Below are 17,915 nucleotides of genomic sequence, written 5' to 3'. Positions count from 1 at the left end.
GCTGCTGTGTTTGAGAAGGAAGGTCACAAGCAACTGGAGTCACTGCCGACTGAAACAGTGCCATACTTCGAGGGAGTGTTTGGTTCCTACTTGGAGCAGAGTTATTCAGCACTAAAAAAACCTACACCAGTACTTCAGCTATTGATTGCCCAACATCAAACTTCCCATTCCTGAACATGATCACAGAGAGGCTAACAAAGTAGCATCATTTAATTAAAGCAAGGTTGACTGTCTAAGCATGGCAAGGTATCTCACTTCACTGGCCATTAAGGACTCGATTCAGAGCCTAACCAGAATTGTCTAAGGCCACTGAGGTGCCCAAAGTTCCCTATGTGTCCTTACCCTGCCACTTCAGAGGGTTTGGGGTCTGTTTCTTTAATTCCTGTGTCATACCTTGCAGCCCTGTCTGGGTGTTTTGTATACCCTTTGGCACTTCAGAGAGGCTACATACTTCTGTAAGGCCCGAAGAGGCGGGTCACCATGGAAAACCAACAACGCATTAGTCTTTTACAATGGGAAGGTCATACCAAATTTTCACAGTTGTCTCCACCTCCTCACGCTCTCCTATGGCCAACCCGAGCCCCGCCCCCGAGCCCCGCCCCCAGCCCCGCCCCCCGCCGGGGGCCGTTGGCGCCTGCGCGCGCGGGCCGTTGGCGAGAGCGCGACCCCGGCGATGGCGGTGTGGCGGTGGCCGCTGTGGCTGCAGGGCTTGGCGTTGCTGTGGGGCGGCGCCGGGATGGGGCTGGCGCACCTCACCGCCACGGCTCCGCCGGCACCGGCGCAGGGTAAGGAGGGGCGGAGGAGGGGGTCGCTCCGTACCTCCCTCCCGTGGAGGGGCGTCGCCCGTGGGTGCGGGCCTTCCCGAGGTGTTCCTCACCGCAGGACCGCGCTCGCCCCTGAGGGAGCTGTGGGGGTCACGGCGGGAGGGCCGGGCAGAGGCCCCCGCTCGCCCTGAGGCCTGCAGGCGCCGAGCGGCGCCTGGGAGCGCCTTCCGGAGAGTTGGCGGAGCTCGAGGGGGTGCTTTGGCTCTCGTCCCCTACCTCGGAGCAGGCTGGGGCCGGGCGACGGGAGGGCAGCCGCCCCTGCGGCTTCCGGCTCGCCTGCTCTCCCTCGCCGCCGCTGGGGCAGGGCAGGTAGCCCGCTCCCGAGGGGCTGGCTCCGAGCTTCCCACCAAAGGAAGGGGCGATGGCACTAGCGTTTGTACTGCTGGCCGGCGTGTGAGGCCGTGGGGTTATCGGGAGTTTTGCTGCAAGGAGACGGCAGTCGCCTAGGTTTGCTCTGTCCTGACTGATGAGGAGGAATGTGGCTTAGAAGGAGAAGCCGGTGCAGGTGCTCGTCATCCTGTTTGTTTTCTTGGATTCGTTTATCTCATAGCTGCTTTGGGAAAGCAGTTGGTGAAGCTAGTCCTCAAACTTGGTTGCCGTTAGCAGACTTGACCAGAAAGGTACACGTCAGGTTAGTTTGTGTTAAATTAGGATATCTCAAGTGGACGTTGATATATGCTTCTAGAGTCCAATTTGAGGTGCTTCATTTCCTTTATGGAAGGGTTTATGCTCAAAAAGGAAGTATTCAACTTTGTGAGACAACTAACTTGAGGCAGAAGAGAAAGGGAACTGTTGGTATTTCTCAGAGGAAGGAACAGAAGGTAGGCCTGCTAATAACTGCAAGTTAATCAGCGTCTTTCTAGTAGTTTGAGAAACATAAGTGAAACCAAAGGGTTTGGTTGGATACAAAAATCAGGCTAATTGGTAGTGGAGTTGCTTATGGATTCTGTAGGAAAGAAGTTTTCATGTATTGTTATGTGAGTTTAGGAATTTGCTCATGACACTAAGTTGGTTGTTATTTTGGAAAAGGATCATGATATTATACAAAAAGATGTGGGTGACTTTTAAGGAATAAATATTAGAAATAAGGTTAAAGTGGAGAATAAAAGATGGATTGTTATGCTATACGACTAGTATTATTTTAATTTTAAATCAAAAACAGTTAGAAAAAAGTAGGGAGGTAGACTTGTTACCTGTCAGATGCATATCAGTTACTGAAGTGATGCTCTTATGAAGAGAGAGAATAGTTTTATGAGACTGTGGGACCTTGTATGCCATCCTGCTAAATGTTCCACAAGTTCAGCACCAGTGTTCAGTAGGGCTGGACTGGCACAAAGCAGGGCTACAAAGGCTGTACTGGTCCCTATTTCAGAAAACATCAAGAAAAGTATGGCTTTAATTGCTGGAGCAGAAGGAAGGTTGAGGGGAATAAGAGTACTTGGAGAAAGTACTCTTACACCAGTAGGAGGGAACAACTGCTTAAGTTGAAGAACAGCGTTGCCCTGAGAATGGGAACAGAGAAGAAATTAAAATAAACTAGCCATGCATAAGCTTAGTGAAGGTGTTGAAAGGTTTCTGACTGAGCAGTTGCACTGTGTTGTTGGGGTTTTTTTAATGGAATAGGAAGAGTTCCCGCCACCTTCCTCACTGATCTTAAGGTTCTATGGCAGTTATGAGTCCTTAGTCTATGCTGGTACAGAGCCCTGTCTTCCTTAAAAAAAATAGATCTTTGCATATGCTACCTTCAGGCACAAATACATATTGGAAAGGGGAGGGGGGGGGGAAGCTGTTTTTAAACAAAAAAGTTTTATTGTCAGTGCTATTCTGTTTTACCTTAATTTTGTGGAGGAACAGCCTTTGTTCTGTATCTGTGCAGTGTTACCCTGGTCCATGAGTATGTGTCCTAGAAAGTGAGATCATATAGGTAATTGGTGTATAGTTAACTCAGTACAATTCCTGTATGTGTGGTCAGCTTTCTAGTTGTAAGCAAAAAAAAATGCATGAACAGCAATAGCTTTTTCTTATCTTGTGGGAGCATAACCTTCATACAGCTACAATTGACTCTGTACAAGGTGTTAAACTGAACTATTTTGGTAAAAATTATACTTATCAAAATAATGCTTCCACGGCTTGATAAACCTGGCTTGGTATGTAAAAATGATTTCTCATTTTATTACATGTTAGGTGATTAATGCTGATGTTATATGCCAATAGAGAAGGAATGATTATGTTTGATAAATACTGTTTAAAATACAGTGTGAATTATTGTTGGTAGTGGTGCTATGGCTTACACTTACTTTTTTCCCTGATAAAGATAATGCAGTAGTCCCTTGAAACACTGACAGGAGACTGTCCGCTTGATATCTGTTTGAATCAACAACAACAACTCTGAATTTTTTAATGTGCTCGTACACATAATGCTTTAGTCGGGTGGATTGGAGGGGATCTTTGTTTTTCTTCTCTTTCAGTTTGAGGTGTTTTGTCCTATCTTCTGCTTTTGGGGAGAACACAGTAACTGCTGGGAAACTTAAATACCTCAGAGTTAGGTGACCAGAGAAATATATATAAAGCACAATGGGAAAAAAATTTTTTTCAATCGCTCATAGTAATGTTAAATTTTGTAACAACAGTACATAAAGATGTTTTTATTTTTGAGATATATGCAGTGATGATATATTCTGAAGTATTTGCATTAAGATTCTTTTATGTTGTTTTTTAGAATAAACATAAATAATAGAACTCTTAATTTTTTTAGTTTAACCCCCCCATCTCTTGGTTATATGCCAATATAGGTTATCTGCTATAATATGTCAGTAGGCAGGCAATTAAAGAAGATAAACAGCACAAAAAGCTTGTGAGATTACCTCTTTGATAAGGGTCCGAGGAATGTTACATTTCTTCAATTTGCTGTAGATGGTTTGGTTACTGAAAATGTAACTTAAACCACATTCTTAGAAGCCCTTGGTGTACTTGCATACTTCCGACAGTACCTCGTTAATTCATGTTCAGAAAGCTGCTTTGTTTAGATGTTTTAAATCCAAAATTGAAAATGGAATGAAGTATTTTTATAATAAGCATCGTGGTACTCCATGTGGAATAATCCCATTTGAAAACTTTTGAATTTAAGCTGAGAACTATTTCTGAATCTGTTACTGGTGTTTTTTTCCTCATGAATTGGTATATGGGCCTTATACTTATTCAGTTCTCAGTTAATTGGTACCGGTAACAATGTTAATTGGTACTGGATAAAATAGTAAGTGGGTTTTTTTTCTATGCAGATATATTAAAGCTAAATATACTGGTACATAAAATACATTTAATGTTAAGAATTAGTACTGGAAAGATATAATATTGAATTATGAAAAGAGAATATTGAAATACGTCATTGTCTCAAAACATGCCAATAATTTAGCTCAAATTAATAACTGCTTGTGACCGACGCAGTTATTCATTAAAAGTAGAATTGGATTCCTGATTTGGAGATATTTTCCCTTCATATTTACGATATACATGGAATCAAAAGTCGGTTTCATTAAATAGTATTAAAAATGATCATAGGAACTACAATTATTGGAAGAAAAATCCAGGTTCAGACCAGGAGCAGAGACTTCCCCTCATCTGTCGGGTAGTTCATCTAGTTAAAACTCTGGTATATATGTGTGGTCCTCTGGGCAATGAATTGTGGCTACATTGTGGATAAAAAAGACCGGTCTTAAGACAATAAGCACGCAGTACTTCTAAATGCAAGTCATAGCCTTTAGCTGGAATCCTCTGAATGTGAACACCAGTAAATAGTTTCTTTTTTTAGTTTAGAAGTTTTTTAAAATCCAAGGAAAATATGAATTAAGTCCTTCTGCATCACTTGGCTTTTCAGACATCTGTTGAAGTTCTTGTTGGCCTCTTACAAAATAACTTTGACCTATGTTTTGAAATATTTTTTATTGTTATTTAAAATCATGTTATTTGGAAACCTTTATCTTTTAAAAACTTTTTCCCCCAGAGAAAGGTTAGTATCTATGGAAGGGGGACCAACCCTAGGCAAGGGTCAGCTTTTGCTAGGCTTCCAAAGCTGCAAAACTTGGAGTGTTCTCTAAATTGAAGTGTAAAAGTCTTAGAACTTTGGCAGAGATACAGGGAGGCTCTTGGGTTCTATCTCCTCTGTTGACCTTAGAGAAAGCAAATTGGAGTTAAAGGTAAGCTTGAATTGTTTCCCTAATTGTGTAAGGGGTCAAACTTAAATGCTTTGTATCTCTCTCCGCTACAGTTCGCCTGGAATGGGATTATTGAGCTTTCACTACAAAGTCGTTGCTTGTATCTACAAGTAGCGAAAAGGCTAAATGTGTTAAATGCTTGACATTACTGAGTAAAAATAAATGTCATCTCTGTGTGTTCTGTTTTTGTTCCAGCATGTTCAGAGTTTTCCCAGAGGTCCTGTGAAGAATGTCTAAAAAATGTTTCGGTAAGATTTTTAACATCCTTTTTTGATTGAGAATTTGATGATTTTTCCACTTAATATGAAATTAAGATGTTAGGGTTTGGCTGTTGGGGGGTGGCAGGTTTGCTTTGTTTTTAATGGTGAATCTAGTCAAACTACCCATAATAAGAGGAAGTCGAGATCAGTCACTTTTAGTATCTGTTCTTATTTAAATGGTAGAGTCAGCTGATGTGCTGCTTCCCCTCTGTCACACTTGATGCCAGTGTGCTTTCAGTTTGCCAGGGTTGCTCCATGATTTGGTCACTCAGGGTATTTCTCTGCTTTGTCTGGAGAAGACAGACCCTGTAGAATCCAGGCTTCCAGTTTCAGTGTGTGCTCAGTGCTTTCATAGTGCAGTTGAGCAAGTTGATGTTGCTGCTGGTTTAGACTCATCCTCATTTTGCAAGCAGCGCTTAGTTAAATTTCCGTCTTTATACAAGGAAACCGAATAAACCGAATCTTATGTGGCTAAAACGCCTTACATTTCTTGTATGCGGAATAGGAGAACTGGGAAATTAATGTAAATAAACTAGAAATGCCTTTCTCTGGAGATGCCCCAATGAATGCATTTAACTGAGGCAGACTGGATCAGTGCTTTGTAGATGTTCAGACGTGTCGGCCTCTCTGCTGACTACAACAGACCACAGGTGCTTAAGACTGCCAGGTTGGGTCACTGTTCTGGTAGCAAAGTGTTTAGATTTCCAGTGAGATTGCAATAATGCAGAGACTTAATAAAATTTATTTCTCTGTCCTTTGCTGAAAACCTTTGATCTCCACAATAAAGATTGTGATAAGTGTGCAAAAGGTGCCCGTACCTGCAGAGTAGAAGAAACTCTCATATTTAAAGGGAGAGGTTGTCTCGAATTCTAACTTCAGATGTCACTGAAAAGAAGTATTTCGGGAGTCTTTAGGTTACGTAAGTTACTGCAAAGTTTTCGCTAGGAAAATGGAGAAATATCTGAACTTACCTGTTTTATGCTTGTCTTAGGAATCTTTTGGCTTTTTAATAGAAAAATATTAATCATCTTGTACTGATGTGATTATTGTGTGCTGTCAGACCCGTATAATAGTTCAGCACGCTACCACTTGTGTGACTGTCACTTTAAATAAGTGCTGCTGCTGCTGAGTATAACTTTTATTAACCTGGGAGATGTGTTCACCTTGAGAGAAATAAATCCTTTAGCTGTGTTTGTGTACTGAAGACACTATAACAGAGTTAGATATGTTATTTTCAGAATCTGTCAAACCAATAACATTGTCCAGGCTTATTTTGGTGACAGTGATGGATGATTCAGGGCAACTGCTTCAATAGTGTCAGTGTTAACCTTGAAGAAAGTAGTTTAGACTTGATTCAGACAATTTGCACATATGTTAAAAAAAAAAGGCTACAGAATAAAGCCATGAGCATTTGTGTGAACGATACAAAAGCAATGGATTGCTGAAGTTACTTTAATTACTTCAGTAGAAAAAATCATGTTTTCATATTGGTGATAATATAGATAGCAGCAGCAGATAAAAATGAAAATTAGACATTTGATGAATAGATAAAAAAATTCCAAACAAACACTAAAAATGTAGTAATTTAATTCAGTTAAATAGAACTTTAATTCAAAATGCTCAAATTTTTTCTATCATAATTGCAGTTGGGTTGGTCTTTAGAGCTGATGAATACCTATTTTCTCATCAATAAGTTCTGCGTGGTAATTTTATAAATACGCTGCTGCATTTAATCTCATTCCTTACAATATAGTACATTAAAAAATGGCACAAGGGTTTTGATTGGAGCTGTTGAATCGTGAAACTCAATTTATCTACTTTGAAGAAATATTTACTGCTATGACTAGCAGATTATCAGGTGTGTTAAAATTTGAGAACTTTAGCTGTTACCAGATAATGTGTAAATATCTATTGATTAACATCTTGAGCATGTTTCTAACTTCATGTGAAGATAAAATACATAATGCGAGCACTAGTTAAAGGTAGGCCTACATCTTAAAATCTGTGTGCGTGTCTAGAGCTTCAGCATTCTGGAGGATTTTCCAAAGTCTCATTTTTAACTTCTGAGTAGTCTACCAACACACTTTTCCCTCCAGCTTTTTTTATCATTCTCACCTTTGTCCTAATAACAAATGTATGGAATCTAAATTCTTGTGGCAAATGGGTTTTAGGTAAGCTAGGCTTTAAAAAAAAATTAAAAAAGCTAACAGCTATAGGAAACTATATGATCATTAAATATAGCCAATTTTTTTGAAGGAGAGGTGGGGATAGTAGTCACTTGTGTACATCTATCTGATTATAGAGGAAGAAGCATTCATTTTGTGTTTGTAGTTGCTATCTTACCTCTTCTGAGAATATGTCTTTAAAATGAGTGTGGACTGAATTAATGATGCTGCACTTCATTATCTATGTGAGACTCTACTAAAATAAAGTCAGTGATATTCATCAGAGTGTGAACATGGTTCCTAGCATATGCTGCAAAGGATATGTGATTTACCTCTAAATAAAATAAAATCTTTTCAGTCTTCATTTTTAGGTTATGTAGGTGAGGATCAAAGTTAAGGAAATGTTTCACCCTCGGGTGTTTAGGCTTTTTTCTAATTGGATTTTGACAATGAGCTCAACTGGGAATGAGTCAATTGAAATATTTTCTCTTACTTCAGTCTCTGCACCAATGAGTAGCTGCATTAGGTATTGCCTTTTGGGCTACACATGTTTTTAGTAGTTACTTGCAGTAGTCTCCCTCAGAATGATACCATTGGCCTTTCTGTGCTTCTAGTTGTCACCAACAGTATAGAGTCATTCAGGTTAGAAGAGACCTCATGAGTCATCTAGCTCAGCCTGCTACTCAAAACAGAGTCAGCATTACATTTGAACAAAGTTTAACAATGACCTTTAGTCTGCCCCCATTAGTCATTATTTTTGAACTGTTAATTCTTATTAAATGATTGATCCAACAAAAATAACCATGTTCTCATCTAACATCCTTGATTAAAATTAAAACTTAGGAGGGCAGGTTTTTGGCAAAGATTATTCTATCTTCTTAATTACTTTTGTTGATGTGTCTTTAGGGGTATGTTTGACTTGTACAGTCTGTGAATTACAAAATAGGAATGCATCTTTCTTGTCTGTCTTCACTTTTTTCAGGAGAGCAGAATCTACTTCAAACAGTTTCCTTTCTATTTAATGTTTTCTAACCTTTTAGAGCAAGATAACATACTTTGTGCAATTGACGATGTATGACAAAGATGTTCTTGATAGTACTGTTAGATAAAGCGTGGTTCCTGGATGAGCTCTCTTTATAATGAACCTGAAAAAACCCTGTTCTGTCAAGGATTCCTGTTACTATCACCCAAAACTTCTTCACTGGTTGAGTTGTGTGGTAAAGGAATTTTGAATGAATATTTTAACAGATGAAAAACAAAACTTAAGCTTGATGCTTAGGGGTGGCGTAAAAAGCAGAAATGTAGTGTTTGTATTGTAACGATAATACACATAAGAAACTTTAAATTTTAAAAATATCCAGATATATGTGTGCACAATTAAGGTACACAGATCAGATAAGGCTGTATCTCTTATTACCTTGTAGCAAAACTTCCTGTAGAATTATAAGGGTCCTTTATTGGTTTTGTTCTGTTGATAGTCAAATACAGGGCTGAAGTAAGATTATAAGTGTATTTGTATTCCTTAAAGATACCAGGTGTTTTAAAATTCTGAACAGTTGGCTTTCTGGTTTTGTATTTCTTGTTAATTTCAGTAATTCTAAACCCAAAGCCATTTTATCCTCCACTGTACAGAGTACCTCTATGTTTCCAAATATTTTCAAGCTACTGTAAGTATTTATTACCCATAAGTACACTTTGTATTTATTCACAATTCAGCTTAGGCTTACTTAGGAATTGTACCATTCTGTAGGTTTTATACTACAAAGCATATTCAATATATCCCTAAAATATTGTACTCAAGAATTCTGTCTGTGGAGAGGAGTACTAAATTGTAAACTGTTTTTGAAGATCAGTAATTTGGGGTGTTTTTGTTTCTTTTGCACAGTGCCTTTGGTGTTACACCAACAACACTTGTATTGATTACCCTGTAAGAAGCATTCTTCCACCATCTTCATTATGTTCCCTCTCAAATGCTCGATGGGGAGTTTGCTGGAGTAGGTACTAATTTTACTTTTGCTGTAGAGAATTACTTTAATTGTACTGATAAATAAGAGTTACTAGAGCTGTTTCCTGATTACTTATTTGGAGGGGTGGAGGGTGGAAGCAGTGGTTATGATTAGGAACAATGATCTCTAATCTTCTGGACTTAAACGGTCATTGTTGAGGGTTCTCTGTGAACAGCCAGCATAGTTGTGCTGATCCAGTGGCTTTAAAACGTTTAGTATATAGTGAAGTTCTGTGGATGATCAAGTCTAGACTGGGAATTGGTGGTGTTGGAAAGTTCCAAGTATTTTATGTACATAATCAGGATTCGCCTTTCTTAAACCATATTTCTGAGATACAAAGAAATAAGGTCATTCCCTGTTGATAAAAGGCAACTATTCTTACCTTTTTTAAGTTTCTTAATGTTGAATGATGTGCACGATCCACAGTTTTTATAGTATGTTCCAGTGGCAGCAGTGAACCAATACCACGGGAATGGAGCCACCCAAAAAATCTTGGAATGCTGGTTTTGCTTGAAGAACTGAAAAAACAATGTCATCTGAGTGCCGAAGACAATGCAGTTAAAGTTAAAAAGGAAGCTGCAGAGTGCCACTGTAGATTGTAGTACTGCATAATTTAATTGTCCTTAGATATCCTTTTGCTTTGCATGTTGTATTACAAAATACTGTACAGAGCATATGCTGCCATTGGAGTGAAATCTTTGGAGCTGTTTTTGCAATACCATGTATACAGGTCATGACTAGACTGGAACAGAGAAAGCTTGGCATATGAAGTAAGAGTACAGCTTCAGTCCAGCAAAGCAGACTTGCTGCTTTCTGTGCATTTGTTCATGAACACCAGGAGGCTAAAGAACAAAAACAAGTGGGATGAAGTATCAGTGACTGTTAACTGTAAATTAGAAGAAAGTTATCGTGCTTAGAGCAGTAATATTATGCAGTAGTCTAAATTAGAGTAGCAGAAGTAGAGGATTGCTCTTAAAATGGAATGTGCAAGTTTTTGAACGCTACCGCTTGATATAATCCCTGCAAACAGAGGGACTAGATTGGACAGTACAGGAGAACTTCACTAATTCTTTGTTCTTAGCAGAAGGGCTCTGCTTTGTTTTGTGAGAGAAGGCATTTATGCTTAAACTTCTGGAGTTTTTTGGAGCTACAGAAGGTATATAATTTCACTGATAAGGCACACTTTTAAGGAAATTGGGTTTTCAATATTATAGTAAATGCTGTTGCTGTGAAACGTTTAGCAAATCTTTTTCTAAAAGTGTGGTGTGTTGACTCCTGCCAAAAGCTAAGTACCCACACAGCTGCTTGCTTGCTTCCTCCTTCCCCTGGCCCAGTGGGATGGGGGGAGAAAATAGAAAGAACAAAACCAAGGAAGCTCATGGATTGAGATAAAGACGGTTTAATAGGTGAAGGAAAAAGGGGGAGAGGAAAAAAAAGCAAAGGAGATTGCTTACCACATCCCACAGGCAGACTGATTCCCAGCCAGGTCCCAAACAATAGTCACCTTGGAAGCCAGGTACCCTTTCCACTTCTTCCGTTGCCTCAGGTGTTATTGCTGATCATGGCATTATATGGTGTGGAATATCCCTCTGGCCAGTTTAGGCCAGCTATTCTGGCAGTGTCAACTCCTGACCTCTCTAATCTCTTGCCTACCTCCAGTCCTACTCACTGGAGAAAAAGAAAGATGCTCTTCAAGCCTGTTCAGCAACAGCCAAAAGATTGGTGTGTTTTCAGCACTGTTTTAGCCAGAAATCCAAAACATGACTTCATACCAGTTGCTATGAAGAAAGTTAACTCTCTCTCAGCCTCACCCAGTACAGAAATACCTGTTCTTTTGCAAAGTGGTGATTACAGGTTATCTGCTGATACTAAGGGTGTTCTTGACAGTTTACTCCTGCTATAGAAACAGCTTCTGGCTTGGGTGCCATTTGCGTTTGTAGATTGAATGTAGTTTAAATACAGAATGAAAACTTTGTAATAGAACACATTCTCAGCAAAAGTGGAGAAAGAAAAAAAACCCAATCCCAAAACAGCAACAAAAAAACCCAGATATGCATTTCCTTAATAGGTTGGTTGTTTTTTTTTTTTTTTTTGCAAATTCTATGCTGCCATGTGCCATGGGGGTATATAGATTTATTGAGACTGCCCCCTTTGGACACAGCAGGGAAATTACCTTGTGAGCATGGTGGTGGTTTTTTTTCTTTTTGCAAATAAAATGAAGAGCGTTGGCTCAGTGTTGCTGAAAATGAAGGTGAATATTGCAACTCTAAGTCAAAAACAAATACCTGGCTTTCAGTTACAGTTTTATATGGAATAAGGCACTGACAGATTATTAATCAGGAGTGAAGAAAAAAGAACTGTATAGAAGCAACATAATACAAAGTAGCTTAATTATATTGTTTTTTGGGAATAATAAGCAAATGAAATAGTGGAGACAGGAATGCAGACTGAAAACAGTCTTTTTCTTCACTTTAATAGGTTCAAAATATTTTTTTGCTTCAATTAAATTGTATACTTTAAAAGAAATGGAGATCAAAACCATTTTTTGTTTTTACTTCGCTGAATGAAGTATATGTAATCGCTTGTAACTTGTAGGGAAGTAACAGTGGTATAGTGAATTGTGTTACTTCAGAACTTAGATGTTCAGAATTTACTTGTGTATTGTAACTAGAAGTGATGTATTAATTTGTATTATAAACTGCACCAAGTAAATTATAGCATAGAAGCAAAAATATTTGCTAGGATCTAATCTTTGGCAAGATCTGTGAAGGATGTGCCTTGAGCAGATGTGAGTTGGTAAGATCTGTAGAGGAGTAACAGACTCTTTGGCTTGTGCATGTGATCAGAGAGGACAGGCCCTCTGAACTTCAGTTGCTAAATTTGACTGTCTTATCACTAGTGCCCTGAAGCAGTAAAAAGTGCATTGCAGCTACTTTGTATTGCTGCAGCACCATGAAGCTGCTGAATCTGACAGTTCAGAGAGATTTATGTGGGAGAAGAGACAGCTTCCCTGCCCCCTCCCCCATCCTGCTTTAAAATAGACAGCGTGGGGTATGTGTGGGGAGAGGTGTTTAGTTTTTATCTCTGTTGTTAAAACTTCCCTAAATGATTTCATTCTGTCCTTTGTTAGGTCCTTTAAATAACTCCTCAAAGTTGTGTCTATAGCTTTGCTTATATCATCCCTGTTTGCTTTCTTCTTGGGTCTCACTTTTTTTTTCCTAGGAGATCAAGTTTCTGATTCTTTTTTTATGAATACGATCCTGTCCTGGTTTAGACCAGCTACAGTTGTTATAGTGTATGCTGTTGGAATAATAGCCCCCTCTCCATTTGTTAATTGCTCTTTAGATGTGGAAGTTGACTTAGCAATTTTATTGAGAGTTTTATATTGGCTCATTCAAATCATCTGCCATTGAGAAAGAGCAAAATGAAATAAGATGACAAACTGCTGCGTGTAATGTGTGTATGATACTGCTGCATCTATATGACTTTTTTGTTCATGCTGTACATGGGCTAAGGTCATGATTGGGAGGGTGGAACTGTGGAATCACAGATATGTATCCTATAAAGTATTACAGGATGACTTAATTTGGTATAGGTAAAGAGCAATTTTACTTAATGTATGTTCAGTGTAGATTATGCATAGTAGCAAAATTCGAATGTGGTATGCTGAGTTTTAACTGGGGTAATTGCACAGAAGTGTGCTTGTTTTTTTGGTTTTTTTTTTGCATACAGAGATGAAAAAATGCTTGGGAAGGAGGGGAAGAATTGTCAGAAAGATAAATGTTGATGTTGGAGTCTAACAAGTTGAATATATTCATATTTTTCAGTAAACTTTGAGGCTTTAATTGTTGCCATAGCTGTAGTAGCTGGACTCATTTTGGTGTCTGTAGCAGTCTGTTGCTGTTACTGCTGTTACTGCAGAAGGCGTTCCAGGAGGTAAATACATCTATTTGTTTTCTTTATTAACTTCGGGTGCTGGTCTTCCATACCTACCTACAATTTTTACTCTCCAGTATACTAAGAAGCTTTAAATTTGGAAGCAGTTTTGGTCACTTTGCTGTATTTGTTTGAGAAAGACAACAAAAAAGAGGTGTTCAGTGACAGGCAGTATAACTGGAAATGCTGGAATGGCATTGAAATGATGTTATTAAAGATCACATCTGTGATGCTATGACTACGTAAGCTATTGCTTTACACGTCTACATTTTATACTTCCTTGTTAAGACTGGACATGAAATATTTCCATGGCCACATAAATACTTGCTACTTGTGGTAACAGAACAAGTAATGTCTTTCAAGGCAAGCTCATGGTACAGCAAAAAGGGAACAGGTGGGTAACAAGTAACTGAGGAACAGTGTCCTACAGCACTTGGTATCCATGCTTCAGAATTTGCTCTAGGATCTGTCAGCAGTCAGTATCTAAGTAATTAGCTGTCTTTGCCAATTCAACAAAATATTCTAAGTGTGAGATGATACTTTTTTACTCTTAAGATACTAAGAATGACTTGTTTTCAAGTAAAGTAATACTGCAAAAATTAAATGTTCTTTAGACCTTGGAGGATGTGTAAAACTTATCTTACTGGTGTATTTCTCTCATTGGCTAATATCCTTCAAAAGGAGGAAAATAGTTGATGAGTAGCTAAAATAGGTAAGTCAGTGCTGCCATGTGAAGTGACCAGTGCTTATTCCCTAGTGAAATGCCTGGAAAGCTTTGTTTATCGGGACAGCACAATATGCTTCCTTCTATTACTGACGTTTTAGAGTTCAGGTTTCCAGTCAGTGTAGTTTCAGCTAGCTCTGTTCCTTTTGTCCTTCAGTAGTTCTCACGTGAACAAAATGTGGACCTTATTTCTTGATCTAATATAATTTCTGTACTATTTCACATATCTGTAGTTCATTGTTCTTGTTTGAGGGTCAGTGTTTTTAATGCAGCTGTACAGTGTTTAGTACTGACCTTCAAGCCAGAGAAATATGGTACACTTGTGGTTTTAAAGAAAAGAGAAAATAATTGTCAATAACATGTCACTCCCTCCTCTTTTCCCCGAGGAAAATACTTGCACCTGTTCTGCTGGTAGATTGGTCTACCAAATCTGTCCTAGTGCACAAAGTGATAACTCTTTAGCCCTGTGCTGATAAGCCCTGCCTGAAGATGTATAGAACTGTTTTAGATTTTATGTAAGATCTGTCGATGTCCTCCGCAGAAGAACTGAGTAGGCCCCTGTGGCTGATATGCCAACAAATAAAGCTTGATTCCTGTGAAAAGGGAGATCTGTGCCAGACTTCAGTTTTAGTAGCTAAGTTGTCAATCAGTACTGTAGCATCTAATTCTAAAAATAGAGGGTTAGTTGAGAGTCATCTTATGCCAGGACTCCAAAAGTGTCAGGGTTAATCTTCTGACACTTAGAGGATTTAAAGGTCTTGTCAGAGTGGGGTCCAGCTTATTTTGGGAGGATTCAAAATGTATTATTACACAGAAGCCTGATATATTGCTGGCATTAAATCCACTGAGTCTCAGCAGGAATTCTTTTGCTCTCTGCTTCCTCAGTTTTGGGGACTCCTCTTCCACAAAAGAAACTTTTTTTTAATGAATTGGAAGAAGGAAAATGTGTAGAAATGTAGTATTAGATCTGTTTTACTGACTTCTTAGATGTTTTACTGACTTCATCTTAGGTATAACCTTGTTTTGCAGCAATGTCAGTATTCCTTCTGAGTTTTTAAGCTATGGGGTTTCAATGTTTAAGAAGCCATTACTTATATTTTCCTTGAACACAGAGAATACTTAGGTGCACTAATTCCCACATCAATAATGTAGGTGGCTCACCTGAGTCCATCCCTACAACAGGAATCCTAGGACTATTGGTGCGTTGTTTCAGTTCCAACACAGGATAAAAATAATGGGCTTTAAGAGTCTGGTATTAATGACACTATATTAAATAAACTCTCTTGAACTTCTTCAGTTTAACAACCACTTTTTTATTTGTATAGTTTCAGACTTTCTGAATTTTGAAGAAAAATTGAATTCCTTCAAAGTGTCTAGAAAACAGACGATATTTAATGCTTTTTTATTTACAGGGCAGAAATGTATTTTCTGAATCCTATAGTTTTATTTTTTGCAACACCAATGTGAAGTGAGACTATTACATAGTTTTAAGACACTGGGGTCTTTAGCAAAGTAATTTTACAGAAAGGTGCCCAAGAATGGGAGCTTCTAGTCTTCCTGGACATGCTAATATGGGGAATTGATTAGTTTTACAAAAGGATCTAATGTTGTTTTCCAATAGAGGTGACTTGTTGCATCTGTTTCCTGCTGCTACACTCCCCCAAGATTTTTCTAATTCTTTATGTGGAAACAAGAAAGAAGGAACTAGAAGATTACATGGATTCTGAATTACTGGGTTGTATTTGAATGACTAAGATGTTCAAAGAGATGTATGGACTGATTGAGCAGATGGAAAACTTGAGTTCAGATTCCCAGTTCTTGTGTCTCTGAATTGTGTGTTACAACAGTTGACATGCTGTAATTAACCACTGGATGTCACTCTTGCTTTACTTGTATGTTGCTTGCTGCAGATGTGTGGTACTACAACTGTTCATTTCTCTATTAGCGGGTGTATTCATATTGTAAATATTCATATCAAACATCTTCAGATAGTGCATTCAGTTTTGAAAAATTATTAGCACCTGAGGAAGCATGGCGGGTGTCCATTCACCGATTCTGAAGAATCGCTATTAATTCTGTCAGAAAAAAATAACAAATATTGTTTGGCATTTGCTTTAGAGTTCTACCATTCTTATGTAGTCTATCTAATGGTTAAGTGAAGCTGAGCTTTCTCCAAGGTAGGTCACAAAGCTTAAGTCCCTGCGTTCAGCAGAGCATATCTGCACATGCACAGCTCAGATGTACCGTGTAGGCTCAGCGTTTCCTGGAATCGCACAGCTGATGCACTCAGGTAAATCCTTGCTCATTCCAGAACAGGGAAGGCAGCTGCCAAGACAATTCATGCAGACTGCTTTCCTGGAGGCAGCTTGAGATTGGATAGCGATCGTTGTTGGAAAGATAAATTGTTCTGGCATCAAAGGCTTATGAACCATCAGTCTTCTTCCAGGGGGTGAGAATGGACTTAACCGTGCATGCGCAGTACACTTACTCTGAAATGGGGTGTGACACTGGGGAAAATGGCAAGTAGGAATCCTGCTTCTGCAACCTCTTCCTAAGAGGCTTTAAATTGTTCTGTGGAGTCTCAAGGGCACATTACTGCAGTGAGTGAAGCATTTGGGTATTATAAAATGTAAAAGGGCAATTCTACAAATTTGTCAATTATACTTATTCAGCAATGAAATTTTACATGGCTGTGAAGAAGTATCTTGGGTCAGACTAGAAATTCTTTTTGAAAATAAGTCAAATGACTAAACAGTGATTGCCTAGCAGTGAAATTGTTTTTTCTTCCTCTTATGCTTTCCTTCACTCCTTATTTTTGTAGTAGTCCAGGTGATGAAGAAGAACGGTTAGCTAGGAAGAGAGAGGAACGAAGGCTGCAGTCTCTTCAGAGGTAAGTCTTGACAGCTTGATATATAGTTATATGCTTCCTGGTGATACAGGATTATTTTGCCCTTTGAAGGAATGCATGGAGTACTAAACAAAGAGGCATTGTGGAGTTAGGCATGACAGTGTCAGGTTCTTACAAAACAGGCCTTACTGTGAGATTTGTGAACCTGATTAGGACCCTGTATTTCCATGAGTGAACAGGATGATGCTCACCCTGGCAGGCACCATGAGTGTTCTGTGCCAGCCAAGAGCAAACAGGAAGGATGGTCAGGAGTCTTGCCTAGTCTCTCCTGGACTGATGCTTGTCTGTGGCATGACTTAATGCCAAAGTGAGGCTGGGATTCAGAGGGAAAAAACACTTTTTGGATTCATTTGGTAACTGGTTCTTTTTCTTTTAAAATCTGGCTGGGAAGGGTAGAGAAGTTGATGAGATACCTATTAGAAATTTTGCTCAGGAAATGGAAAACTTTGGCTCAGCTCTCACTTCAGACTTAATTCCATATTTCTGTCCTTTCTATTAAAGCTGTAGCACTGTGTGGAAAAGTGCAAGAGTCAGCAGTGATACAGTGCTGCTCAGTGAGAACAGCATTCCTTCGGATCTGGGTGTTTATGGCTTAGTTCTCCAGTGACTCTTCATGGTTTTTATATTATTCTTTAGATAAACAATTTTTGTAGGTAGGACCGTGATACCTGGTACAAGCCCAGTGTGCCTTTTGAATCATACTTCATTTCATGGTCTTTATTTTGGAGATTCACAGTGGATTAGCTTCAGCAAGACAAGAGGGGAGTCCTAACCAAACTAATTCTAGGCTTGGAGCTGTCAGGTGTGGGTTTGAACCCCCACAGACTGACAAGGAAATTGATCTTGGATTTGCCACTTCATGGTTATGTTCTCTAAATACT

The 17,915-nt window shown here is 38.9% G+C and overlaps 1 protein-coding gene across 1 annotated transcript in view; it reads left to right on the top strand.

Moving 5' to 3' along the window:
• The first annotated feature begins 625 nt into the window (after nucleotides 1-625).
• Nucleotides 626-17,915, top strand: part of LOC141941816 (pituitary tumor-transforming gene 1 protein-interacting protein-like) — a 32,723-nt gene continuing 15,433 nt past the window's right edge. The window contains exons 1-5 of the mRNA XM_074864800.1: nucleotides 626-785; nucleotides 5,231-5,283; nucleotides 9,346-9,454; nucleotides 13,294-13,402; nucleotides 16,948-17,016. Of these exons, the coding sequence (XP_074720901.1) occupies nucleotides 674-785; nucleotides 5,231-5,283; nucleotides 9,346-9,454; nucleotides 13,294-13,402; nucleotides 16,948-17,016 (452 nt within the window). The 5' untranslated portion in view covers nucleotides 626-673. The remainder of the gene's footprint in view (nucleotides 786-5,230; nucleotides 5,284-9,345; nucleotides 9,455-13,293; nucleotides 13,403-16,947; nucleotides 17,017-17,915) is intronic.

Source organism: Strix uralensis, chromosome 1, assembly GCF_047716275.1.
Source record: "Strix uralensis isolate ZFMK-TIS-50842 chromosome 1, bStrUra1, whole genome shotgun sequence".
Taxonomy (NCBI): domain Eukaryota; kingdom Metazoa; phylum Chordata; class Aves; order Strigiformes; family Strigidae; genus Strix; species Strix uralensis.
Note: the sequence above shows the minus strand (reverse complement) of the source record. Positions and strands in the feature narration are given on the sequence as shown.